We start from the raw sequence: 23079 nt of genomic DNA, 5'->3' as shown, positions 1-23079 counted from the left end.
GAATGTTTATGATATTTGTACGACAAGTGGTATCTTGTGCCAAATTTGTAACCAAGACGATCTCCACATCCACATGAGTTTGTAACTCCTGATAGGATTTATGGAAGTGAAATAAAGTATGTATGTATGTATGTATACTAACAGATATTGCTTGTCTTCTCATTTAAAAGAAATAATGTTAGTTGAATAAAAGCAATACTCTTGGCAAGCATCCAATTGGTATAATCGACTATATTTTTTAATTATTTATATTTGATGCTCAGTACTCTCACATAATACCAACCTTGTGTTCCTCTGGATGATTTTCAGGGGGAGGAGTGTCCTTCAGTGGCTCTTCTGGTGGAATGGACATGGGAGACCCACACCAGGCGCATGCCTTAGTTTCTGCATCAAGATAGTTCAACCAGTCTTCCTTGTGTGCCCCAGAAATCTTTAATGCAGAGACCTGAATCCCAGCCATTTCTAATGATGTCATGATACATGCTGCATATATACGTAACACAGCAATGCCAAGGGTAGCTGCAACAAAGGATACATTCAGAATTACATAATAATTTTATATCTGTATCATTCTTGTACTACAGTTGTACCTATTGTTTTATATGGTTGTCAAACTTGGTCTATCACTCTAAGAGAAGAACTGAGATTGAGACTGTTTAAGAAAAAACGTGAAGAGAAATAGGAAGAGGGCACAATGAGGGATAGAGAAAATTGTAATGAGGAGGTTCATAATTTGTACTGTTTGCCCAATACTGTCAGGGCAAGTAAGGGGAAAAGATCACTTACAGATATAGGAATACTTACTTACTCATGGAGGTGAGCCCTGCTTGAGGAGCCACCAATTCTGCAGCTACTCAAGAATTTCCCAGAATTTTATGGAACCCGAAGGTTCATTACTGTGTTCACAAGAGCCATCCACTGGTCCCTATTCTGAGCCAGATCTATCCAGTCCATACCATCCCATCCTATCTCTCTAAGATCCAGTCTAATATTGTCCACCCACCTACACCTTAGTCGTCCCTGTGGTCTCTTTCCTTCCGGCTGTCCCACCAATATCCTATACACATTCCTCATCTCCCCCATTCGTGCTACATGACCTGCCCACCTCATCCTCCTTGACTTGATCATTTTAATTATACTTGGAGAAGAGTACAAGTTATGAAGCTCCTCATTATGCAGTTTTCTCCAACTTCCTGTCACTTCATCTTCGGTTCAAGTATTTTCCTTAACACCCTGTTCTCAAACACCCTCAGTCTATGTTCCTCCCTTAATGTCAGAGACAAAGTTTCACACCCTTACAGAACTATGGGCAAAATTATAGTTTTGTATATTTTAATATTTATGTTTTTGGACAGCAGACGAGAAGACAAAAGGTTCTGGACTGAATGGTAGCAAGCATTACCCGAGTTCAATCTCCTCTTAATTTCCTCCTACAGATCTAGGAATAGATGTGAATATAGTAATGAAATGTATCACAGGGGAATATGATGTGAAGTTGTGGGACTGAATTCAGTTGGCTCATGACAGTATTTAGTGGTGGGTTCTTATGAATATGACATCGGAAATTCAGGTTTCAATAATATCAGGAGAATGTCCTAGGCAGGTGAGTAACTATCAGTTACAAACAGTAACAAACTAACAAATATTTTGCCTGCCTAACAGTACTTGCATGACAGGCAGCTGGAGGGAGAAAGTAGAAAAAGCAAGCAGGGGATCTGGTTGAGTACACTCTGCTGCCACAACAAACTATCTTTGTGCACCACTTGATACTGTCACAGCGGTCTCATACAGTGTAATATGTTCCTGTATGCAGTGATGTGACTCTGAATAACTTAACAGCAACAGCCAAAATCGGCATATGTGAGAAATGTACTATCCTGCATTATTTGTGAAACTACTCTAATTCATAGTAATTCTTGAAAAATTCTTTGTCTAATGAAAGAGTTACCACATTTTACAAATGTTGCAAATGTGTCTATGTGCTTACTAAATTGTTTATGAACTTCTCCGGTAACCAGCCATTGTTCCAGCTGTGATGTACCACCCAAATTATTAATAAGCACAACAACTTCGTCTCCAGATTTTAGTTTTAATGTCCCTATAATAGCTTCCAAAATTATTTTCACAGTTTCTGTTGCTGTACGGATCTGTAACACATGAAAATACAAAAAATAAATATACTGGAATCATCAACTGTTTTGTGCAGAAAGAAAATCAAAGTGTAAACCTCATATATTGATATGTTTTCTTTGTACACAGCAATGTCATTACTCAGAACAGAAGATATTATATGCCTATAAAGAAAAACATCAAACTAAGTAAGCCTTGTTTCAGAATTTCATGATAGCCATACATTAAATACATTCTAAACACACCAAACGCTTTTTGTATCTTCAAACCCACACACATATAAAGATGAAGTTGTTCCTGTACTTAAACATAAGGAACTAGAGGTATAGCTCTACATGTTAACTTTGGAACTAGACTGTAATTAGTGATAGCTTCATACTTTGGCTTTGTTCACGTAGAAAGATCTCTGGATATGCATTAAACAGGAAGGTGGATGGCCCTAGAGCCAGTCTGCCAGTCATGGTAGTAAAGAGAAAAATATCTGACTCTGCAAGGAATCAAATGCCAGTCATCAAGTTCAGAACCATTCCAGTCATTGAAAAAAAATTAACAGATTCTTCAACACCCATCTGCCTTACAGCTACAACACCTTGTGTGCCTTCCCCCACACCCACTGATTGTCACGTCTATTCTTGTTCTATCTGTTTTGTTCTCAAGTTGTTTGCTTCTGGTGTTGACAGATGAAGGATATGCATTGTAGGTAGCATGTGGAAGCTGACAGCTAACAAATTCACACCATTAATGTTGGTTCCTTCCATGAGTTGAGTAAAGTCATTATTCTTTGAATATTAAATTAAATAGAGTTATGACTAGGGTTTCAAGCTGGTTCCGAAATAACAATCTGGTACTTAATTTGAGTAAAACTCACCTGATTAAATTTGTGACTCCTATGTCTCCAGAATATACATTACTGGTAACATATAATAATTTTAGACTTAAAGATGTTGATAATGTTAATTTTTAAGGTATGTATTTAGATTGTCTACTTAACTGGAAAAAACAATCTGAAAAATTATTAAAGAAACTGAATACAGCATGTTTTTTGCTCAGGAAGTTACAGTCCCTTGTCAGTGAACAAGCTCTTCGAATGGTCTATTTTTCTTATTATCAGTCTCAGCTTGAACATAGTATTATATTCTGGGGTTCTTCTCCAGTTACGAAAAGTTTATTTGTTGCCCAAAAAAGAGTCATTAGGGTTATGCTGAGATTGAGTCCTGGAAACTCATGTAAAGAAGGTTTTAAGAGGTTGGGTATTTTGATGATTCCTAGCCTATATATCTATTCTGTACTGATGTTTGTTGTTAGAAATCACAATTTTTTTCAAACCAACAATAATATTCATCATATAAACACTAGACAGTTTGGAAAGTTACATGTGTCATCAGTGAGACTATCTTCAATCCAGAGAGGCATGTTATATTCATCCATTATGGTTTATAATAATCTTCCTCAAAATATACAAATGATGATGTGAAGATTTTTAAACGAACACTGAAAAGTTCCCTCACAACAAATGCTTTTTATTCAACAGACGAATATATTTCTGCTAAGCATGTATAACATTTAATAACTATATTCCTTGTAATTTTGTTTATTAATGACAATGTAAATTATGGTTATTCGGTGCTTCTGGTTGTGTGTGGTTATTTCTGTTGACATGATTGTACTTGTAAGATTTGAGGCTTTCACGGCAGTAACTATGAAGAAAGCAGTCTTCTGGGATTTGGCACCGTGTATATGTGGTGTTAACCGACGTTTCGGAGGAACGTATCGCCCCCATCTTCAGGGTAGAAGAAAAAGTATAAGAAATCTGCAAGCGACAACACCGTGAGAAACGGAGTCTGCTTTACCGTTTCTCACGGTGTTGTCGCTTGCAGATTTCTTATACTTTTTCTTCTACCCTGAAGATGGGGGCGATACGTTCCTCCGAAACGTCGGTTAACACCACATATACACGGTGCCAAATCCCAGAAGACTGCTTTCTTCATGATTGTACTTCTGCAATCAAGTCTTATTTTGACAAGTGCAATATCTGATCTAATTTGGACAATGGATCAGTGAATTTATGAATTATGTATGTATGTATGTATGTATTCTCACTAAACTATCTGACCCCCTAAACACACAAATATATACAATGGTAATGTTTTCCTGTGCTTAGGTATCATACCATTAAAGTATTCTCTTCTAGCACTGTCCCTATTCTATGTGGGTCAATATAGAAAAAATCTACAGTTTACTGTCTTCCTACAATCTTTTCTTTTCAAATTATTACGAGGTCTTTCTTCTTGATGTTTTGGAAACTTGTTTCATACTAACACGAACGATCACCTGAAAAGACATAATTGCATCCAGTTGCCATGCAAACTTCAAAATCTGTCTACAGACATTATTCCGTCATAATTAGTACAAATAATAATAATACAGTATAAGGACTCTTTTTAGCTTACTGCTTACGAACTGTCTTGCATGTGACATCATGTTTTTTCTCCAGATGTATCTACTTGGCTTATGAAGGACAAGATAGAATGTTTACATAACTTCTGTTATGATAGAAAACAAAAGTGGATATTATCACAGTCCCCTTGACCATAAAAATTATGCTTCCAGTGAAAATGAAACACAAAAAAACAAGACCTCTGCAGCCTGCTGATTTAAAAAAATCTGTCAATTGTTGATAGTATCAAAGAAAAAACAGACTTTACTGATATTCTGTTTGGTGGTAATAGGAACACTTTCCAAATTCTGATTTTCTTCAAAATTTAGAGCAATATGAGTGATATCTTGGCCTGCCCATTTCATACTCTCTCATTTCATCATCCTGCTAATGTTTGGTAAAGAGTACAAATTATGAAGCTCCTCATATTGTAACCTTTAAAGAAAATGTTGGATGTTGGGTTTCTTTTGGTATTGAATTGTTGAAAGTGGGATGGTATATTGTATGATTGATGTGTATCAAATCTGTATGTAATTAAGTTTCATAGTATTCTTGACTCATGTATGATATGTGTTATTTTAATATGTAGTAATTGACTGTTCTATATCCGGAGGTTGTATCTCCAAATATGGATTCTCGGAACAAATAAATTGATTGATTGATTGATTCCATCACTTTCTAATTCTTAGGCACAAATATTCTCCTCAGTATTCTCTCAAACACCTTAGCCTATGTTCTTACTTCAATGTGAAATCAAGTTTTGTGCTCATACAAAATTACACATGAAATTAAAGATTTTATACTTAAATGTTTGCATTTTTATATATCAAATTGAAAGAAAAAAAAGATTATTAACTGAATGGTATTAGGCATTCCCCTACATTGGTATGACTGCAGCAATAAATTATATTGAATTTGTAAATGAGGATATACATAGGAATGATCTCGATCTGCAAAGCACAGTCAGCATAGCGGCTAGGGTACAGGCTATATTTAATTCATGGAAGGTTAAAGATTTTGCTCTTTGCTACAGCATCCAGACTAGTTCTTCGATCCAACCAGCCTCTGCTCCAATGTGAAACAGAGACTCTTTCCTTGTGTATGAAGTGGTCAGGATGTGAAGCTGACCACTTGCATCTGTCTAGTGTGAATGTTAAGAATTCAAGCAGTTGTACCTCCTCCCTCCCTCATACATCTGCTGGTGTTTAAGCACAAGGATACATCTTCAAATTGTGGTGCTTAATTAAGAACAAGGTAATCTTTAACTTTGTTTTATAAATATGATATTAGCAAGGCATTGTTTGAAGCATTATATGAAGAAATAAGCCAGTATTACTTACACACGTGATCAAAATATGAAATTTCATCAAAAAATAAAATACTCATGTTATAACAAATAGAGTTAAAGAGAATACTGGCCCACAGTATCTGCTGTTGGATTCATACTGTTTCAATGCACAATATTCTCAAAGGGTACTAGATACCTTCATCAATACCTGGTGTAAAGTTTAATGTAAATTGGTTAAACGTAAAGGAAGGCAAAATTTTCTGTTTTATTTTAATGCACAAATACTGTTTCTGGAGTCTGATTAAATACCTGGGAACTGAGGGTAGCAGTGTATGTAAATACAGTACACAATGTTTTAATATTTATAACTGTACCTTCACTCTTTTTATTCCGGCTTCACCATGGACTCCAAGCCCAAGCTCCATCTCATCAGTTCCAATTTTGAACAATGGTCCAGAACCTGATAACACAACGAGCAATTCATAATATGAATTATGAAAGGAATATAGTAGCAGATGCATACATCTTGATTCATTATATTTGGTGTTGAGGAAATAACTATTAGCAAATTTTTTTGGATAGGTCAAATTTAAACCTCTACCTTTCATGCCTAGTGCAATAGGTAACATAAGAATTGCTGCGTCGCAAAACATCAATGACAATTTAAAGAAGTATTCATATATAGAAGCCTAGAAAATCAGATATTTTGCATTGTTATGCTATTTCTTTAGTGTATACACAGCGTGTCCAGGATCCGTTAGGCCTATTTTTTTTTTGCCCTGCAATGTCATCTGCTGGTGAGTTGTAGTGTTAAGATTCTAGAAGTTTCAGCTGTGGCTGTCTATAATTTCAAAGTGCAAGCATCACTGCATCATGTGTTCTGACCTTGAATGTAACAGTACTGTTCTCATGCTCATCAGAAAATGGCGGTTGAACAGAGAGCCAACATCAAATTTTGTTTGAAGTTAGGCAAAACAGCTGGAGAAGCATACAAAATGATGAAAAGTGTGTACTGTAGTGATTGTTTGAGTCGCTCGAACATTTTTCGATGGTATGCTGTATTTCGTGATGGCAGAGAGGACATCGAATACACTCCACGTGCATCAAAGCTGAGAACAAGTCACACTGAAGAAAATGTGAAAAAAGTGACCGAAATCCTTGCATCAGACAGATGTGTTTCTGCAAGACTCATTGAGGAGCTTTTGGGAATACCAAAAAGTATTGTGCATCAATTTTTGACCAAGGATTTGGACAAACGGAAGGTCTGCACAGTTTGTACTGCACGCACTGTCAGGCAATAAAAAACATGCCAGAGTGGAACATTGCAAAGACATGTTACGGTCAGCCCAAAGTGATACAAAATTTATAAAATTGATTGTTACTGGTGACGAGACATGGTGTTTTCAAAATGAGCCTCTCACAAAGTGGCAGAGTGCAGCGTGGTTGAGCCCAAAGAAGCCGAAACCAAAGAAAGTGCACATGCAAAATAGTCGAGTAAAGACACTGCTAATCGTTTTCTTTGATTCCAAAGGAATCATTCACGAGGAATTTCCGCCATAAGGTCAAACAGTGAATTCTGATTATTATCTCGGAGTCCTCAATCGTTTGTGGACAAGAATTCTTCAAATTCGACCTGAATATTGAGAGCATGGTTCCTGGTCGCTCCTCCACAACAATGTCCCATCCCACAAATCGAAGACTGTGCCCAATTTTTTGGCCAGAAAAGTGATCACAGTCCTTGATCATCCTCCATATTTGCCAGATTGGCTCCAGCAGATTTCTGGTTGTTCCCAAAATTTAAGTTGGCGATGAAAGGAGACTGTCATGACACCATCCAGGGCATCCAAAGGGAATCTACTGCAGTTTTAAATGCGATTCCACAAAAGGAGTACAGTGACAGTTTAAAAAAAATTCAATTGATTCCAGCTATGTATTGATCCAGAAGGAGACTATTTTGAATAAAAGGAGTGAAATTTTGAAAATAACTCACATTTTGGATTTTTAATGAACACAGTCCTAACAGAACCTGGAAACACTGTGTATGTGAATTACATGCATTGAAAACCAACCTTTAAATACGTATCAGCCAGACTGGGTCCTGGCATGTCTGGCATATCCAGCCTCATCAGGCTAACTGATTAATTGTATTGGTGAGCATTAATTTTAGCTTCTAAGTTTTGTTTAAATACTTTGTTTCTAATGAGAGTCACAAATAACTAATATAGTTAACGTTTAACCCAGCAAGCAATTAATTTTATGGGGTGCAAGGAATTGGGTGATGTGAATAAGCATTGTGCCAGCTTTGTATTAACTGAATCTACATAATTTTATTGGAAGGTTTGCTACAACACTAACACAGAAATCCAAAAAAATTAAAGACAAAGCTAGCAATATGGGTATTTATAGAAAGTTATACTTCTCATGCGTGAATGATAAGGTACATAACTTTCACAACATACATGGTTTATACGTATATGAATACTACATAGAAAATCTTTCACAATGAATTCTATTTCAAAATTGCTTTCTTCATAAGATTATTGTTTGCGACTTGGAACATGGTTTCCCATAGACTCAGACCCTCAAGCCAGCCACCAAGAGCACATTTAACTCATAATTATGTCAAAATGTAGTACATTTTTAATGCATAATAGAAGCATTACTTTTGTAAATGCGTAATAGAAGGAATGCTGTTGTAATACCAGTAATGACGAGAAAACTTAAGGATAATCAAACTGAAACAGAAAAAAAATAGTTTTAAGTGAGAGCTGGCACTGCATTTCTTACTGAAAATGACATTTCTTGAGGAAGAATATGTTTAATAAGGGAGGATAAGAAGGTATAAGCCTTTGGTGGAGATGCTGAATGGGACTTCTGGACACTTTCAAGGACTGCAGAAGCTGACGACACTAGATCCTTTTGGGAACTTTTCTTTAAATATGTTTCTATTTACATGAATGAATTACTCAGATGTTAAGGTATTCATTCATTAATTTGTATGTACAGAGGTTTATAAGCTGCATATTCATAACTCAGTGAATTCCTGCACATGACCCAGCCAAACATTCTGACATAACACATATAACATAATTATAAATAGAATATGCATTTGGAAGACATCTCACAGAAACTACGCATTAAAATGTATTCCAACAATTTCTTTACTACAGATATTTTCATTCTGCTATCTCAGACTAACTTCTTTGTCTCTTCATGGTCCACTTACTTACAATAGCAGTATTTCAGTTAGCCATAACAGTACTGCTTGAGATGGAACTGTGGGAACATCCCACATTGTCACGCATTTTCTGCAACACACACTCTTCACATCACTTTTCACCATCACACACGCTAACCAATCAAATTGCTCCAAATGTTCGCATTTATACTGCGCTCGCTGCTAGCCCCGCATCTACATCATCATGTGTGCTAGCCAATCAGCGCCCTGCAAATTCTTCCTCCTCAATTTCAAGTTTCGCTCTGCCCACCAAGCAGTGTATAAAAAGGAGCAGCCGCAAGCCGGCAGCATCAGTCTGACTTCAGTCTACGATCAAGCAACACTCAAGCAACATCAGCCAGCAGGCTTCGTCGCCAGTGCTCGGTCTTCGGAGGCATCGGCAGGCTGCACCAGGCACGACTGCCTTGGCCCTCCGGCTCTCACACCCGACGCACTGGGGCACCTTGCCTGGACTCGCCAGTTGTTGTGACCCTGTCCGACCCACTGGGCATCTGGCGTAACCACTGCCTCATCACTCCTGCGACCGCGCTGCGTGACCACGCAACCTCAACTCACCTGCCGCGCAGCGATCAAGCAACCTCCAGCAACGGCCATGCTGTGGCCAGTCAAATCACCGCAACTAACCTCTCTCCCTACCGGTGCGCGCCATGCTACCTCACGGTCAAGCATCTCAGCAACCACGGTCCTTTTCAGGACCAACAAACTGTTCCGAAGAAGTGGGTTGTCACGGGAGTAATGACAAAAAACAAAGGCAAATCCCCACAGAACAAAAATATTATGCATTAATATTTAAAAGTAAGAAATACTCAAATAAAGAATTTATGAGTACACAGTAGCTACACACCTGGCAGACTGCATGCTGAAAGGCTCACACCATAAGAGGCCAAAACCCTCAGAACCATTCTAACAGTCTGTGCTATATCTGTTAAAGATTTTCCCTCCTCTACCATGGCTCCTGCAATCTGTGAATTAAATACAAGTCAGATACAGTGACACGTATGAGGAAGCAATTTTATATACAGAGTGTAAATAAATATATATTACAATGCTCTGTTTATTACATGTATACAACTCTGAATATACCATTATGTCTGCAGGAATATAACAAAATTGCAACAAACTGACTGGATGATATAGAATATCACTTAAGAGTTTTAACATTATTTTACATCATAACTTTTCTTTTAATGAGTTTGTACTTCATTGTACTTTTATACCATGTATTTTATAATGTATTATCAAGTGTCCAGCTTTACCATCGTAATTGCAGTTCAGTGGTGTGTGAATATGGTAGTCATGTATTTGCCTGATGATGGCAAGAGTCGAAACATGTAGCCAAGCTAATTTTAGCCTTGACCTTTATATTTCTGTGTTGTGACAGACTCCGATAAAGAAATTGTATATAATGACACAACAGGATGCACAAAATGAAAATTATAGTGACTAGACTACTGGCTGGATGGCCACGGTTTGATTGCTGACAGGGACAGGGATTTCTCTGTTCCCCATGATGTTCAGACTGGCTCTGGAACCCTCCCAGCATTTTAGTTAATGATCAAATATCTGCTGGAAGCGTTCCCCAAGGGCAAAGTGGTTGGAATGAAAAGCTGACTCAGCTCCATCTACTTTCAAGGTTAAGTACACGTGAAGCTGAATTTCCACTCCTGCATATGTCATCCTAGCATAGTGCTTAATTAAGCACAAGGAAAACTTTAACTTGAGCATGAAAATCAAAAGTACGGGTCAGTGGAATACTCTTCCTTGGCATTTGTCTTATATATCAAGAATTCATACATGTTATTTCCTTATTCTGATGTGTCTCTTGACATCACAGTTAAACTTAATTTCAAGTTAAACAATAATCCCAGCTTCCTCTTAGCTATATTTCTCAAATTTACCTTGAAAATGAAGACCATACCGCACATCCCCCTACGTCCAACAGAACTGTCTTGTCCAAGAAGAGCACAGTCTTCTCCAAGCACAATGCTCTCGACCTAGAAATATAACCTGAGAGTAAGAGATGCTTTGCATCCCAGTCTTCAGAAATATGCTTGCTTATTTGCCATGGCAAAAAACAAAATTTTGAAGTCTGATGTGATCACTGTCATTATTCGGTATATTTTTTCTGTACGGATAACATTCAGCAATTTTCACAATGAAGCATAATTTCATGTCATAAGAAATAATTCAAAAGGTTCTAACCTTTAAACCTTCACTCTTAGCCCATTCAACAGCAAGACCAAAATTAAGGCAGTCTCCAGTGTAGTTTGGAATAAATACCAGTGTTCCAGCTAAGAAAAATAAAAATTATCATTTGCTCAACATTCGTTGGAATTCACAGCAAACTCAGTGATTAGTAGATCAATGAATAATTGATTTTATTAGGATAGAAGCTCAATTAATATATTTAATACTTATATTCAACATTATTTATGAATCAGAAGTACTGGGAATTTAAAACATCATTAAAAAATATTTCAAAAGGAATTATTAAAAAATCTGTTTTCATGAAGCCTGCAAATCCTCCTTAAAAATTCATGTTTAGGTTCAACAACAAATTAAAATACTGTATGAAAATATCTGTCATGATGATATATTACACATCATCAGGGAGCTGCTGTCTTGTGCTCTTTATCACTTGCCAGCTGTTTCAGAATTACCTTTAAGATTTCAGTCATTAATCATCCTTCAACTATTAATTTTTTAATCATTCATATCATGGTGGATGCTGTAGTAATAAAATAAATTCGTTACAGTAACTTTGTAAAGATCTTCATTTCTAATTCTCACAAGATAATGCTTGATAGTGCTGATATTGATATATTGCATTCATATTAATAAGGGGTCAATATATTTACTATGTTCACCAAGATAGTGATTATTTAAACTTTTTGATTTTTGCAGTTTTCTCTCGAAACAGATACTGTGCATAATGTGTCTGACACTGCTGAATTAACCCCTGGTCTGACATATTTTGTACACATTTTCCATTGCTGGATTTATGTATAAGTTAAATAAGCTACAGATTAGGACCTCAAAATATGAGACTTCTCCATAAAACTAAACTCCAAGGCCTCTAGTCTCCAAGCGAACTATACCGACCGAGCGGCCACAGCTTTTTGGCGAAGTTAGTGCCAACTTTTGCGGATAGAGGGTGTCACATGGTCAGTGCAACAGATCCCCATGGCCATTAATCTCAGTTTTCTAGACCAGAGCCGCTCCTTCCTTGAAATGGCTCTCAATTATCCTCACAAGGCCGAGTGGACCCCTTCCAGACCCCCTACTTCACAGAAAATCTGGTATTGCCAGGAATCGAACCCCAGACCTCTGGAGCTGTAGGCAGGAACTCTGACTACTAGACCACAGAGGCGGTCTTTCTCCATTTCTGTAAAAACAAAACGAAACAAAAGCGCCCACAGGATAAAATCAACAGTTTTTCTTCTTTTGATTTGTTCATGTTTCTCTATTTACATATGCACAGTAGTTCCTACTCTCACCATCATATGCTCTCCTCTAGCACCATTGCCAAAATATTTCCAGGAGCAGCAGAAGCATGTAATATTCTTATAGTAAATGGAAATGAAGCAGGTGACCAGTTACCCCATCCTTGGGACAGCTGCTTACCAAGAGAATTGAAAATGTTGAGACACCGTACTCCATAAACCACAAATACAACATAGTCACAAAAACAAAAATAATGAAATAGTTGTGCAGAAACTATTATAATAACAAACATCAGAATACTCAACACACAATTTCACAAAAAGTAATGCATTGCAAAGATACATGGGCTGTTTAACACGTAGCATTACTTTGACACCAGTGCCAAAAACAAGGTATAATGGACAACTATCTATTGATCCATGTCATCATCAGACCTGAGACTTTTAGCTAAGTAATGTTTCACATGATCAGTTCCTGTATAGAAGAAATAAGGGCTTGTTGTCTGCACCTACTAGTACACCTCAGGTTTCACCTCATCTTCTTGTCACAAATGTTTACCTTTGAAGTGGCACTAGTCACAAGGTCCAGGATGAACTGTGGTTGGGTAAGCTATTCATCTTTTCCAGTTCCTATACCATGGGTAACAGTGAGGGAAAACACTTGTGGCATGACGACAAGGTGAAAGTCATGGTGAACCAGTGAATGATAACAAATGAGCCATAATTTCTTTTCTGCTGGAATCAAAGAGAGTGTATGAATATTACTGTCTTATGGGATATATAGTGATGTGTGAATTTATACATAGGATCCAATAATTTGAAGAAATATATTCAGAACCAAATGTACATGGTATCACAATCCCAGGGGAGAGTATCTTCACAGTCACTTCCATGAGAACCTCAAATATCACGGATTGGGTATTGCTGGAACAAATGCCTCAGTTTTCTTTGGTGACTTTGTGGAGAAATATATGGTTTATCCAGTATTTCTTATTCTGTTGGACATCTATGTGGAAGTAATAATTTTTTGAATGACTTTTCAAGCCCATTCTGGGCCCTTATTCAGTTCAACAATCATTTTTACAGACAGTAGGACTCCTTTGGATGAGTGATCAGCTCATTGCAAGGCCTCTACCTAAACACAGAACAAATGCATACACACACCAAACATCCATGCCTTAAGTGAGATTCGAACCCACAATCCCAGCATCTGAGCGAGCAAAAACAGTTCATGCCTTAGACTGCGAGGCTACTGTGACTGGCAGAAGCACTTAATAGCCTCCAATTTTACTTACTGAACAGTTCTTACAGAAGCTTGAAAAAACTGCTGAAAATAAGCACAAATCCTGTATCACAATCATATCCTGCCAAATACAAAAGTCACCAAATACACTAAATATAAACTATATGGATAATCCACATTTATTAGTAGCACCCTGTCCAAAATATTGGAGATGCTGTCTCTGGTCATGGTGGATCACTGTCTGATCATTCCAGATATTACACTGATAGAAACTGCAGAGGAATCCTCATGTACTTCTATTTTATTGGTAGGACCCCTTCCTATCACTTCACAAAAGAAGCACTGCTTTGTGAGTTGAAGACATGAGTGTGTAAGTTCTAATGTGAAACTACCTGCCACTATGGCATCTTTGTCTTTTTACACAGCATAGCAACATTTCACAAAGTCAATAAAGTCAATTCAAAATAGCAACATTTGTTTCCCACTGCGGCAGTCCAGGTTCAATCCCGGATCTGGTCAAGTGGGATCTGTGGTGGACAAAGTGGCACTGCGACAGGTTTTCTCTGAGTACTTTGGTTTCCCCTGCCAATCTTCATTCCACCAATTGCTCCACAATCACCCTCACCTATCATCTGGGGCTGGCACAATAGGCCAGAAGTGGCTGCAGTACAAGGAACTTAGTCCCACCCCACTAGCATTAAAAAAAACTTTTGTTTAGTGGGAATTCATTCATTCATTTATTTACATTACAGGGATCCTTACATGGCTGGAATTATTAACACTCATAACAAGAAAGGATCTCTGTTAGACTGAAAGAAGTGTCAGTGTTTTGTAAAACTGACCATGATATACTGTATAATAATATCACAATCACATTTTTACCTTCATTGCCTTGACTAACACAATGGATGGCATGCAGAACATTTCTAGCTGGAGGTGAAGCAAACACTGACCCTACAACAGCACCACTCAGCATGCCAGCTCCAACAAATCCTGCAAGGAGGAATAAAAACTAGTGCAAAATATGTTTTTATGTTCCGTGCAGTTTATCATATCTATCAAAATGGTAAAAACGGTGGCTATTGTAAAGTGTGCTTGAAACCAATTTCAAGGTAAAGCAATGTGTGAATTCTAAAGGGAAAGAGAGAGGAAAAAAAATTTAGAAAGGCATGAAAAGAAAGTCTTCAAAATTATTTTCCACAAATTTATACTTAATACTGCCACGTGTATGTATGTGTGTGACTATAGACAGGGTATGGATTGGTGAATGAATTTACCGTCCACTCATACACACCATTCGGAACTACAAGAAATTACAGCACTATCACTGATTTCCACACTTTACAAGTCACTGGCGTATGCTAAGTCTAAGTCTTATCAGTCTTCACTAGTCATAACCTGGTAATTGATTTTAACACAGTAATTATAACAGTCAGCCGGTCACGGTAGCCGAGCGGTCTAAGGCATGTACTGTCTTCGCTCGCTTGGAAACCGGGATTGTGGGTTCGAATCCCACTCAGGGCATGGATGTTTAGTTTCTGTGTGTGTTCTTCTGTTTTTGTGTACAGGTAGAGGCCTTGCGACAAGCTGATCATCCACCAAAGGAGTCCTGCTGAATGTGTGAGATCTAGAAAAACCGAAGTTAATGGAGAAGTTCATGAAGGTAGGCCTAGGCCCACTGGGGCTGTAGTGCCAAGGAAAAACAAAAAAATTATAACAGTCTCACTGTAACTACAGCACACATAAAGCCTTCTCTTCACAGCTGCACTCTTGAAAGTAACTCTTTTCTCCACAGCATGACTTTCAACTCTCAGCTAACTAATAATGCCATATTCTCAGCCCCTCTTGCAGAGCTCAACAGAACTGCCAACCCTCAACTAACTGGATCGCCCGAAATGTCTCCTGTATAGCCACTTTGCATGGACTGAATAGGAAATAGTGTTTCCAACAATAACTCTATTGTTGTTGTGGCATTTTTACCAATCTGCTGCTTAGAAACGGGTTGCATAACATTGATGTTCTGTTGCATGCATGTATATTGCAGGTATTACCTTGCAAGAGCCGCTGTTTACTGAGTCACTGCTTAGCAACGGGTCTATATGCCACAATACAACTAGAATTAAAGTGTTCCAGTGACTCATTATTGTATTCTTTAATTGCCTGTTATTTCCTTCACTGATTAATTGGTTAAAATGCACCATCCCATGCTATCCACTTTACACCTCAGTATATAAACGGTTAAATATATTAAGGTCCCTAATGGTATATGTTTCCTACTTACATTTCAAATGAAATAGGTGTTGAAGCATAACAAATTGGTTAAGTAACAATACTGTGAGATGTCTTTCTAGGTGCACACCTTTCTCTGAGCAACAAGATACAGTTCATTCTACAGTACTTATCAGTAAAAAAGTAAAGCTTTCCCTATAACAGGCCATGAAGGCCCATAGGGGTGTGAGAGGTCGAAGCTCCCACATTTTCTAGACAGTCAGCTCACAGATGGCGGTAAGGTTGTCAGCCCTACATGCCGGCCACACTTTACCCCCTAGGACAATTCCTGTTACTCATTTCTGTTAGAGGCTGAGTTGACCCCAGGACCATAGTGCGGCCAGATGGATTATGTCAATTGAAAAGAATCCAATGATCTCAACAGGACTTGAACCCGCAACCTTCCAGCTTGTAGCACAGTGCCTCAACCAACTACGCTATCGCATGCCCCACAGTAATTATCAGTAAATCTCATATGTAACATGAGGATTCTCCTAAGAGTATGACATTGGTCCTTGGCTCCCAAATCAGTGTCTATTCATTCATTCGCTTTTTTTTTATTGCTAGTGGGGTGGGACTAACTCCCTTGTACTGCAGCCACTTCTGGTCTATTGTACCAGCCCCAGATGATAGATGAGGGTGATTGTGGAGCAATTGGTGCAATGAAGATTGGCAGGGGAAACCGAAGTACTTGGAGAAAACCTGCCCCAGCGCCATTTTGTCCACCATAAATCCCACGTGAGCAGACCTGGGATCAAACCCGGGCCGCAGCAGTGGAAAGCCAGTGACTAACCGCTTGAGCTATGGCGCGGCCATGTCTATTCATTACTACGGGTTTTATTTCTTTTTATCAGTACATAGTATGAAGTTTCTGGGTAGAAAGTTGTTTAGTTAAGTCACAGCTCCACACAGCAGCCCCTAAAATAACAGGAAGTGTGCTGTAATAAATTCTTTGTATCCCTCAGCTTCCTAGTTTCATTATGATATTTCTCCAACATATATCTAGGATAACAATCCACGGTCAAGGATTTTATGTGTGGCAAAATGGTACAGTTATCCCCATATATAACCATCACACTGTGAAGACATGAGGTAAAGCTCATGAATTTTTAGCACCAGATGGAGATGGATAATGAACTTCACAATTCAAGGACTGAGAATATCCACTTAGTTGAGTGGATGGTGTCACATAACAGTGGATACAGTTGTTATTAGAAATCATATTCAAGGTGAAATGGTTACCACATCTCAATGTTCACATAATATATTCAGTTTGTAGAAAACAAAGCCAGAATGACTACATGTAAAATTTATAACATTTTTGCTGACAATAAATTGCTGCAAATGTGCAAAATACCATTTGTAAATAATTTATTTTTATACATATAAAATTAACAATGTCTCATTAAGAAATTGTCAGTTACCCAGCAGATAAAAAAGGTCCTTGCTTATTATGAAACTTAATGCTCAGCACTTTCTTCCATGTTAACTTATCACAGATGTGATTTTGTGGGGATACTTCCTTGCACATAAAACTTTCCTTCCATAATGTTGTCTACATAAGATCTGACATACCCTAATTAATGGGCCAGTTCCGCTTTACTAAACCCCATTATTTGAGTCTATCCTGTGCAATTTTAATCCAGCTCATGTTACTCGATACATTTCCATTAGATCTGTCTTTGTGTCTACTAGTGTAATGTAGGAGAAGGTGAAATATCTTTGCTTACCCGCAGCAAATGGTTCATGTCCAGATCCACCTCCAGACAAAAGCGCCACTTTCTTCTTAGTATCTGCCCACTATAATTATAAGCATTAAAACAATGTAAAATCTGAAAGTTTCGAATAAAGACTAAATGAGGCAAAGTCTCTTCCAGAAGTCAGCTGCACTGATATGCTGTAGATAGAAACAGTTTTCAAAACACTGAAAATTTGAGACTGTCTCTGTCTCCAACACATTTTGCCTCTGTTCATCCAAGATGTCATAACTTTAAAATACCGTTTATATCGTGCTCTACAGAATGAGAATAAATGTAATGTGACATTGAACTCATAACTGTCATTCCATTACAAATAAGGAAATAACTTTTTCAATGATATGATAGATAACTGCAACCATGTTTGTCCTTTTACAGGATACATGCTTACATACACTAATTTCAGTGGGTCTGACTGGACCAATTTGTATTATTTTCTAGAAATGCTTGATCTGAATTACAAGAATTAATGTCAATTATACTTTCAGTAAAAGTGCATGCCTTGGAAAAATATCAATCATACACTCACTCACCTGCTTTGTTAAGATGACTCGATAGTTGGCATGTAAAGAAAGGCCTGGATGAGCTTTGACAACACCATCTAACATCTCATCAACACAATTTTCTGGCAAATTAATTAGCTTCTTACTCATTTTTTGCATTTAAATCTAAAATAATGATATACAAAGAAAATTTATTTAAGCAGATATAACCATATATGTCAAAAAAACAGTGAATGTGGTGGCTCTTACATATTTGAGTTTCAATGTATTCACCAAACAAGTTTCTTAGTAAAGTAAGAAAAAAGTTAATCTCAAACAAAAACATCAAAATTGAACGAAATTATGGTACTGTTAAATTAAAACTGCTGCATTAGACTCACTTTACTTTACTTTCCTACCAGAAAATTTGCTTACTTGCTTACTAACTTACATGTAAGACTACTTTCAATATTTAAGTTTCAACTCATATTTGGTTCCATCCACTCATGTCTTCCATGCTTTCATTTTGTCATTCCCTTCTAACCTCATTTGAAGGTACAGAGCCAATTCTGTCAACACAGAATAATTATATTTGAAATAATAAAATTGCACTTCACTCATATCATTTTCCCATCAATTTTGATGGGAAAGAGTTAATACAACTGCACTTACAGCCAAGTGATTATGTACATTACATAACTATTAAAATCAAAGAAACTAAAGTGAACTTACAAGGAAACTTGAATGGTTAAATACAGAGTCTATAATTACAACTAACAAAGCAATACTTGTCTACTCACGTTTTGGCTATCCAACTTCAGTGTATGTGCTTCTCCAGTCTTGTGTAATTTCTTACAGAAACTTTTCCCGCTGATTACACAGAAGACCTCTGACATCAACAAGAGATAAAAATGACCTTCAGATGCATTTATTCACTGACATTATGCCAACAATCAAGACATCAGATAATTTCTGTTAAAGAAAGTGGGCAAGCATAGGGTTTCAGCATTCCATTGAAATAAAAGGAAGAAACACTACCTTTCCACAAAGCCAATGCTGATCTTTTCATGTTTGCAGCAAAATTAGTAGCTGCATTTGAGGTTCTCATGGCAGTGACTATGAAGAGTATTATTATCTGGGATGTGATGCCATGTAAACAGTAGAAGTTAACTGATATTTTTAAGGAACATACTGCCTCCATCTTCAGGGTCAAAGAGAAACCAAGCAAGCATCTACATGGCAATACATCTCATTTAGTATTACTTTTCAGAGGTTGTACAGGATTGTCCTAATATGAGCAATTAATGGAATTGTTTGACTGATATGTTATTTAACATTCAACAACAATAGAGGCCAATACCATCCAACTCCCATTCTCACACTTTCATACAGAAGATCCATATTAAGGATGCCTTCTTTTACCTCCTCCTTAGGATTCCTCACTACAATTTTATGTTTACCCTGTCCACCTGATGCTGGCTATATGCTCAGTGCATCACAGTACAGGATACCCTTTTTTGAAATTCAGTCTCAAATTTTGATAACATAAAACTCCACTTCTCATTACCTGTTGAATCCAAAATTGCCATATTTATCTCATTTACAACACTTAGCACAGTGTAGTGACAGTAATTAATACAATTATAATACATGATTTTGAGATGTTTGGCTCTAAGATATATCAAACTTCAGAGGTCCCACAATAGTACACAAAGGTACCACCACCGCACAACCAAACATCAAGAGTTTTACTCGTTAAGGAAATGTAGACTGATTCTGACAATATTCAAACTCTCTCCAAAACCTGCGGACAAATAATCAGTACATATGGTGTCATTCTGAGCATATAGTTTGAACTTCCTCCAATGGGGTATTAGAAAAATTCAAATTTCCAGTGGAGTAGAGGAACAAAATTTGAATATGTTGAGGGCACAAAGACAAGTCAGACACTACTATGGCACCATAAAACCAATCTGTCGGTAGAAGCTTCTGCACATTCAGGCCTAATATCACACCAACTGTAAAGCCAGCCAGTATAACAAGGGCACATGCATAGTGTCCAGCATCACATTTTCACAACACTTAAGATTCTCTGAAAAATTAGTTTGTTCCTGAAATACTTACAAATTTGTTATACAGCACTATCATCATTTCAGTGGCCCATCCAAAACACATCTTGACATTAACAAATTCCTAACATACACTGGATGTTTATGTAACAGGAGTCCAATTTTTTCTTTATTTTGGATAATCCATAGATTGCAGAAACTAGGAATAAAAATATTACTGAAACATTATGAACATGTAATGGAAAACATTGAAATAAAATTAAGAAATTTCATTAAACTGATCAATAAATCCACTGCGGCCTCTCTCATTTGTACAGTGGTTGCACAGTCAAGACAGAAGTAATTTCAATTAAAAAAATGAATTTAAAATATTTACAGTCCACAACCTTTTTATCACAGCATACAAGATTATATGACACAAAGTTTAAACACACACAAAATTGCCCAGCATACAACTTCTGCAGTTTATGATAAATATATTTACACAAAATTCAACATAAAGTATCACAGGAAACCTCAGTTACTCAATTCAGAACCATTACATATCTCACCTCTCTCCTCACCACCTTTTAATTATTCAAAAGTGCCTACTCCTACAGCAATTCCAATACATTCATCACTTACATTTACATTTATTTTCACTTCATAGATACAATCATCTCCCCATAGGCTGGATATAAAACATGTAACACATTACAAATTCATGATGACTACATATCACCCATCTACACACTTCATTACACCACACAAGTTTCAACAAATTGCAACACCCACAAGATGTTTCCTTCTTTCATTTTAAAGAGAGTTCTATTTAGAACAGCATATAGTCAAACGACTATAACAAATCAAAACCTGATTCAGGAGGAAATTAAGTGGATACTGAACTTGGGTAATTCTTGATACCATTCAGTCCAGAACCTTCTGTCTTCTCATCTGCTGTCTAAAAACGTAAAAATTAGAATATACGAAACTATAATTTTGTCTGTGGTGAAACTTGGTCTCTGATATTAAGGAAGGAAGACAGACTGAGGGTGTTTGAGAACAGGGAGATGAGGAGAATATTTGGACCATAGAGAGATGAACAGACAGGAGGTTGGAGAAAACTGCATAATGAGGACCTTCATAATTTGTATTCTTCTCCAAGTATAATTGGAATGATCAAGTAAAGAAGGATGAGGTGGGGAGGGTATGTAGCACGAATGGGGAGAAGAGGAATGCATATAGGATACTGGTGGAGTTCCACAGAGGTCAATTTTGGGGCCTTTGCTTTTCATAATTTATATAAACGACCTCCATCCTACACTAAGGACCTCATCAATACCTATAATATTTGCAGATGACACTAGTGTTATAATATCTGGTAAAAATTTAGATGATTTCTGCATGTTATCAAGCAAGGTTTTTACGCAAATGAGTAAATGGTTTTCTGCAGACAAGCTGTCCCTGAACCTAGAAAAAACATTGTAATAAAATTTATAACAAAAAACTCACCACAATATCCATTAAACATAGGATATAATGATAAGTATAGAAGAGGGGATAAACACAAAATTCCTTGGCTTGCAAATTGATAATTATTTAAATTGGAAAAACCATATCGATCGGTTGATTCCAAAGTTAAGTAGAGCATGTTATGCAGTTAGATTCATGTTACATATTAGTAACACTGACACTCTCAAATCGATCTATTTTACTTATTTTCGCTCTTTAATGAATTATGGAATAATTTTCTGGGGTAATTCATCTTACAGTAAAAAGGTATTTACATTGCAAAAGAAAACTGTTACAATCATGATGGGCGTGAAACCCCGTAATTCCTGTAGAGATCTATTTAAGAGACTACAAATCTTAACTTTGCCTTGTGAATATATATATTCTTTAATAAACTTCATTACAAATAATGAACATTCTCAGACAAAAGCGGATGTACACAGTGTTAACACAAGACACAAACACTGTCTTCATAAACAATTGCTAACCTCTCATGCTTTCAGAAAAGCGCATATTATCCTGGGATTAACATTTTTAATAACCTGCCATCTGATCTCAAAGGTCTTATGAATGAAAAGGCACAATTTAAAATAGCACTGAAACAATACTTAAATACACATTCATTCCACTCTGTTGATGAATACCTATTGTCTAGAAAATAACTTATGAATCTTTAAATAGCCTTGTGTGTAGTAACTGTGTATTCTTGGTTTCTCTTGTCTCGGAACTCCATTGGGTCTGTACATACATTTTGTATTTGTATGACATATTCCACATCCTACAGTCATTTTGACTAACTTTAGATCCATGGAATGCAATGCAATGTAATGTAATGTAGTCGGAAAGCCAGAAGGAAAGAGACCTCTGGGAACACCAAGACATAGATGGGTCAACAATATTAAAATGGATCTTGGGAGAGATGGGCTGGGAAGGTAGGATTGGATTGATCTGGCTCAGGACAGTGACCAGTGGTACGCTCTTGTGAACACGGAAATGAACAGTTTCTTGTTTTAAATATATAAGAAAATCAAATTTGCAAAATTTCGGACCTTTTCGATTAACGAAAGTATTTCTTATAAAATAAACAAATTTGAAGTTATTGAATGTTTAAATTAGTCGCGAAAAGTGTCCTGTATACAATATACAGAACGTTCGTCGTGAACACTGAATCGACTCGAATGTTTGACAATGATTATGCCTCATTTCACGACCATAACAGCATCTTCCTCTCTG

The 23079-nt window shown here is 37.0% G+C and overlaps 1 protein-coding gene across 8 annotated transcripts in view; it reads right to left on the bottom strand.

The window, feature by feature from the left end:
* LOC111862114 (triokinase/FMN cyclase) overlaps window positions 1-23079 on the bottom strand; it is a 31845-nt gene extending 8766 nt beyond the window's left edge. Inside the window, exons 1-12 of one of the 8 annotated variants that reach the window (XM_023847245.2) lie at window positions 22896-23079; window positions 19087-20554; window positions 18738-18855; window positions 18338-18472; window positions 17778-17847; window positions 14662-14772; window positions 11296-11384; window positions 10992-11087; window positions 9938-10055; window positions 6230-6315; window positions 1988-2147; window positions 284-519 (exon numbers count right to left, since the gene is read on the bottom strand). In XM_023847245.2, the coding sequence (XP_023703013.1) occupies window positions 284-519; window positions 1988-2147; window positions 6230-6315; window positions 9938-10055; window positions 10992-11087; window positions 11296-11384; window positions 14662-14772; window positions 17778-17847; window positions 18338-18466 (1095 nt within the window). In that variant the 5' untranslated portion in view covers window positions 18467-18472; window positions 18738-18855; window positions 19087-20554; window positions 22896-23079. The other 7 variants (XM_023847248.2, XM_023847246.2, XM_023847249.2 and 4 more) reach the window with 7 other exon arrangements.

This window comes from Cryptotermes secundus, unplaced genomic scaffold, assembly GCF_002891405.2.
Source record: "Cryptotermes secundus unplaced genomic scaffold, Csec_1.0 scaffold645, whole genome shotgun sequence".
Taxonomy (NCBI): domain Eukaryota; kingdom Metazoa; phylum Arthropoda; class Insecta; order Blattodea; family Kalotermitidae; genus Cryptotermes; species Cryptotermes secundus.
The sequence above is the reverse complement of the archived record's forward strand: the minus strand, read 5'-3'. Positions and strand labels throughout refer to the sequence as shown.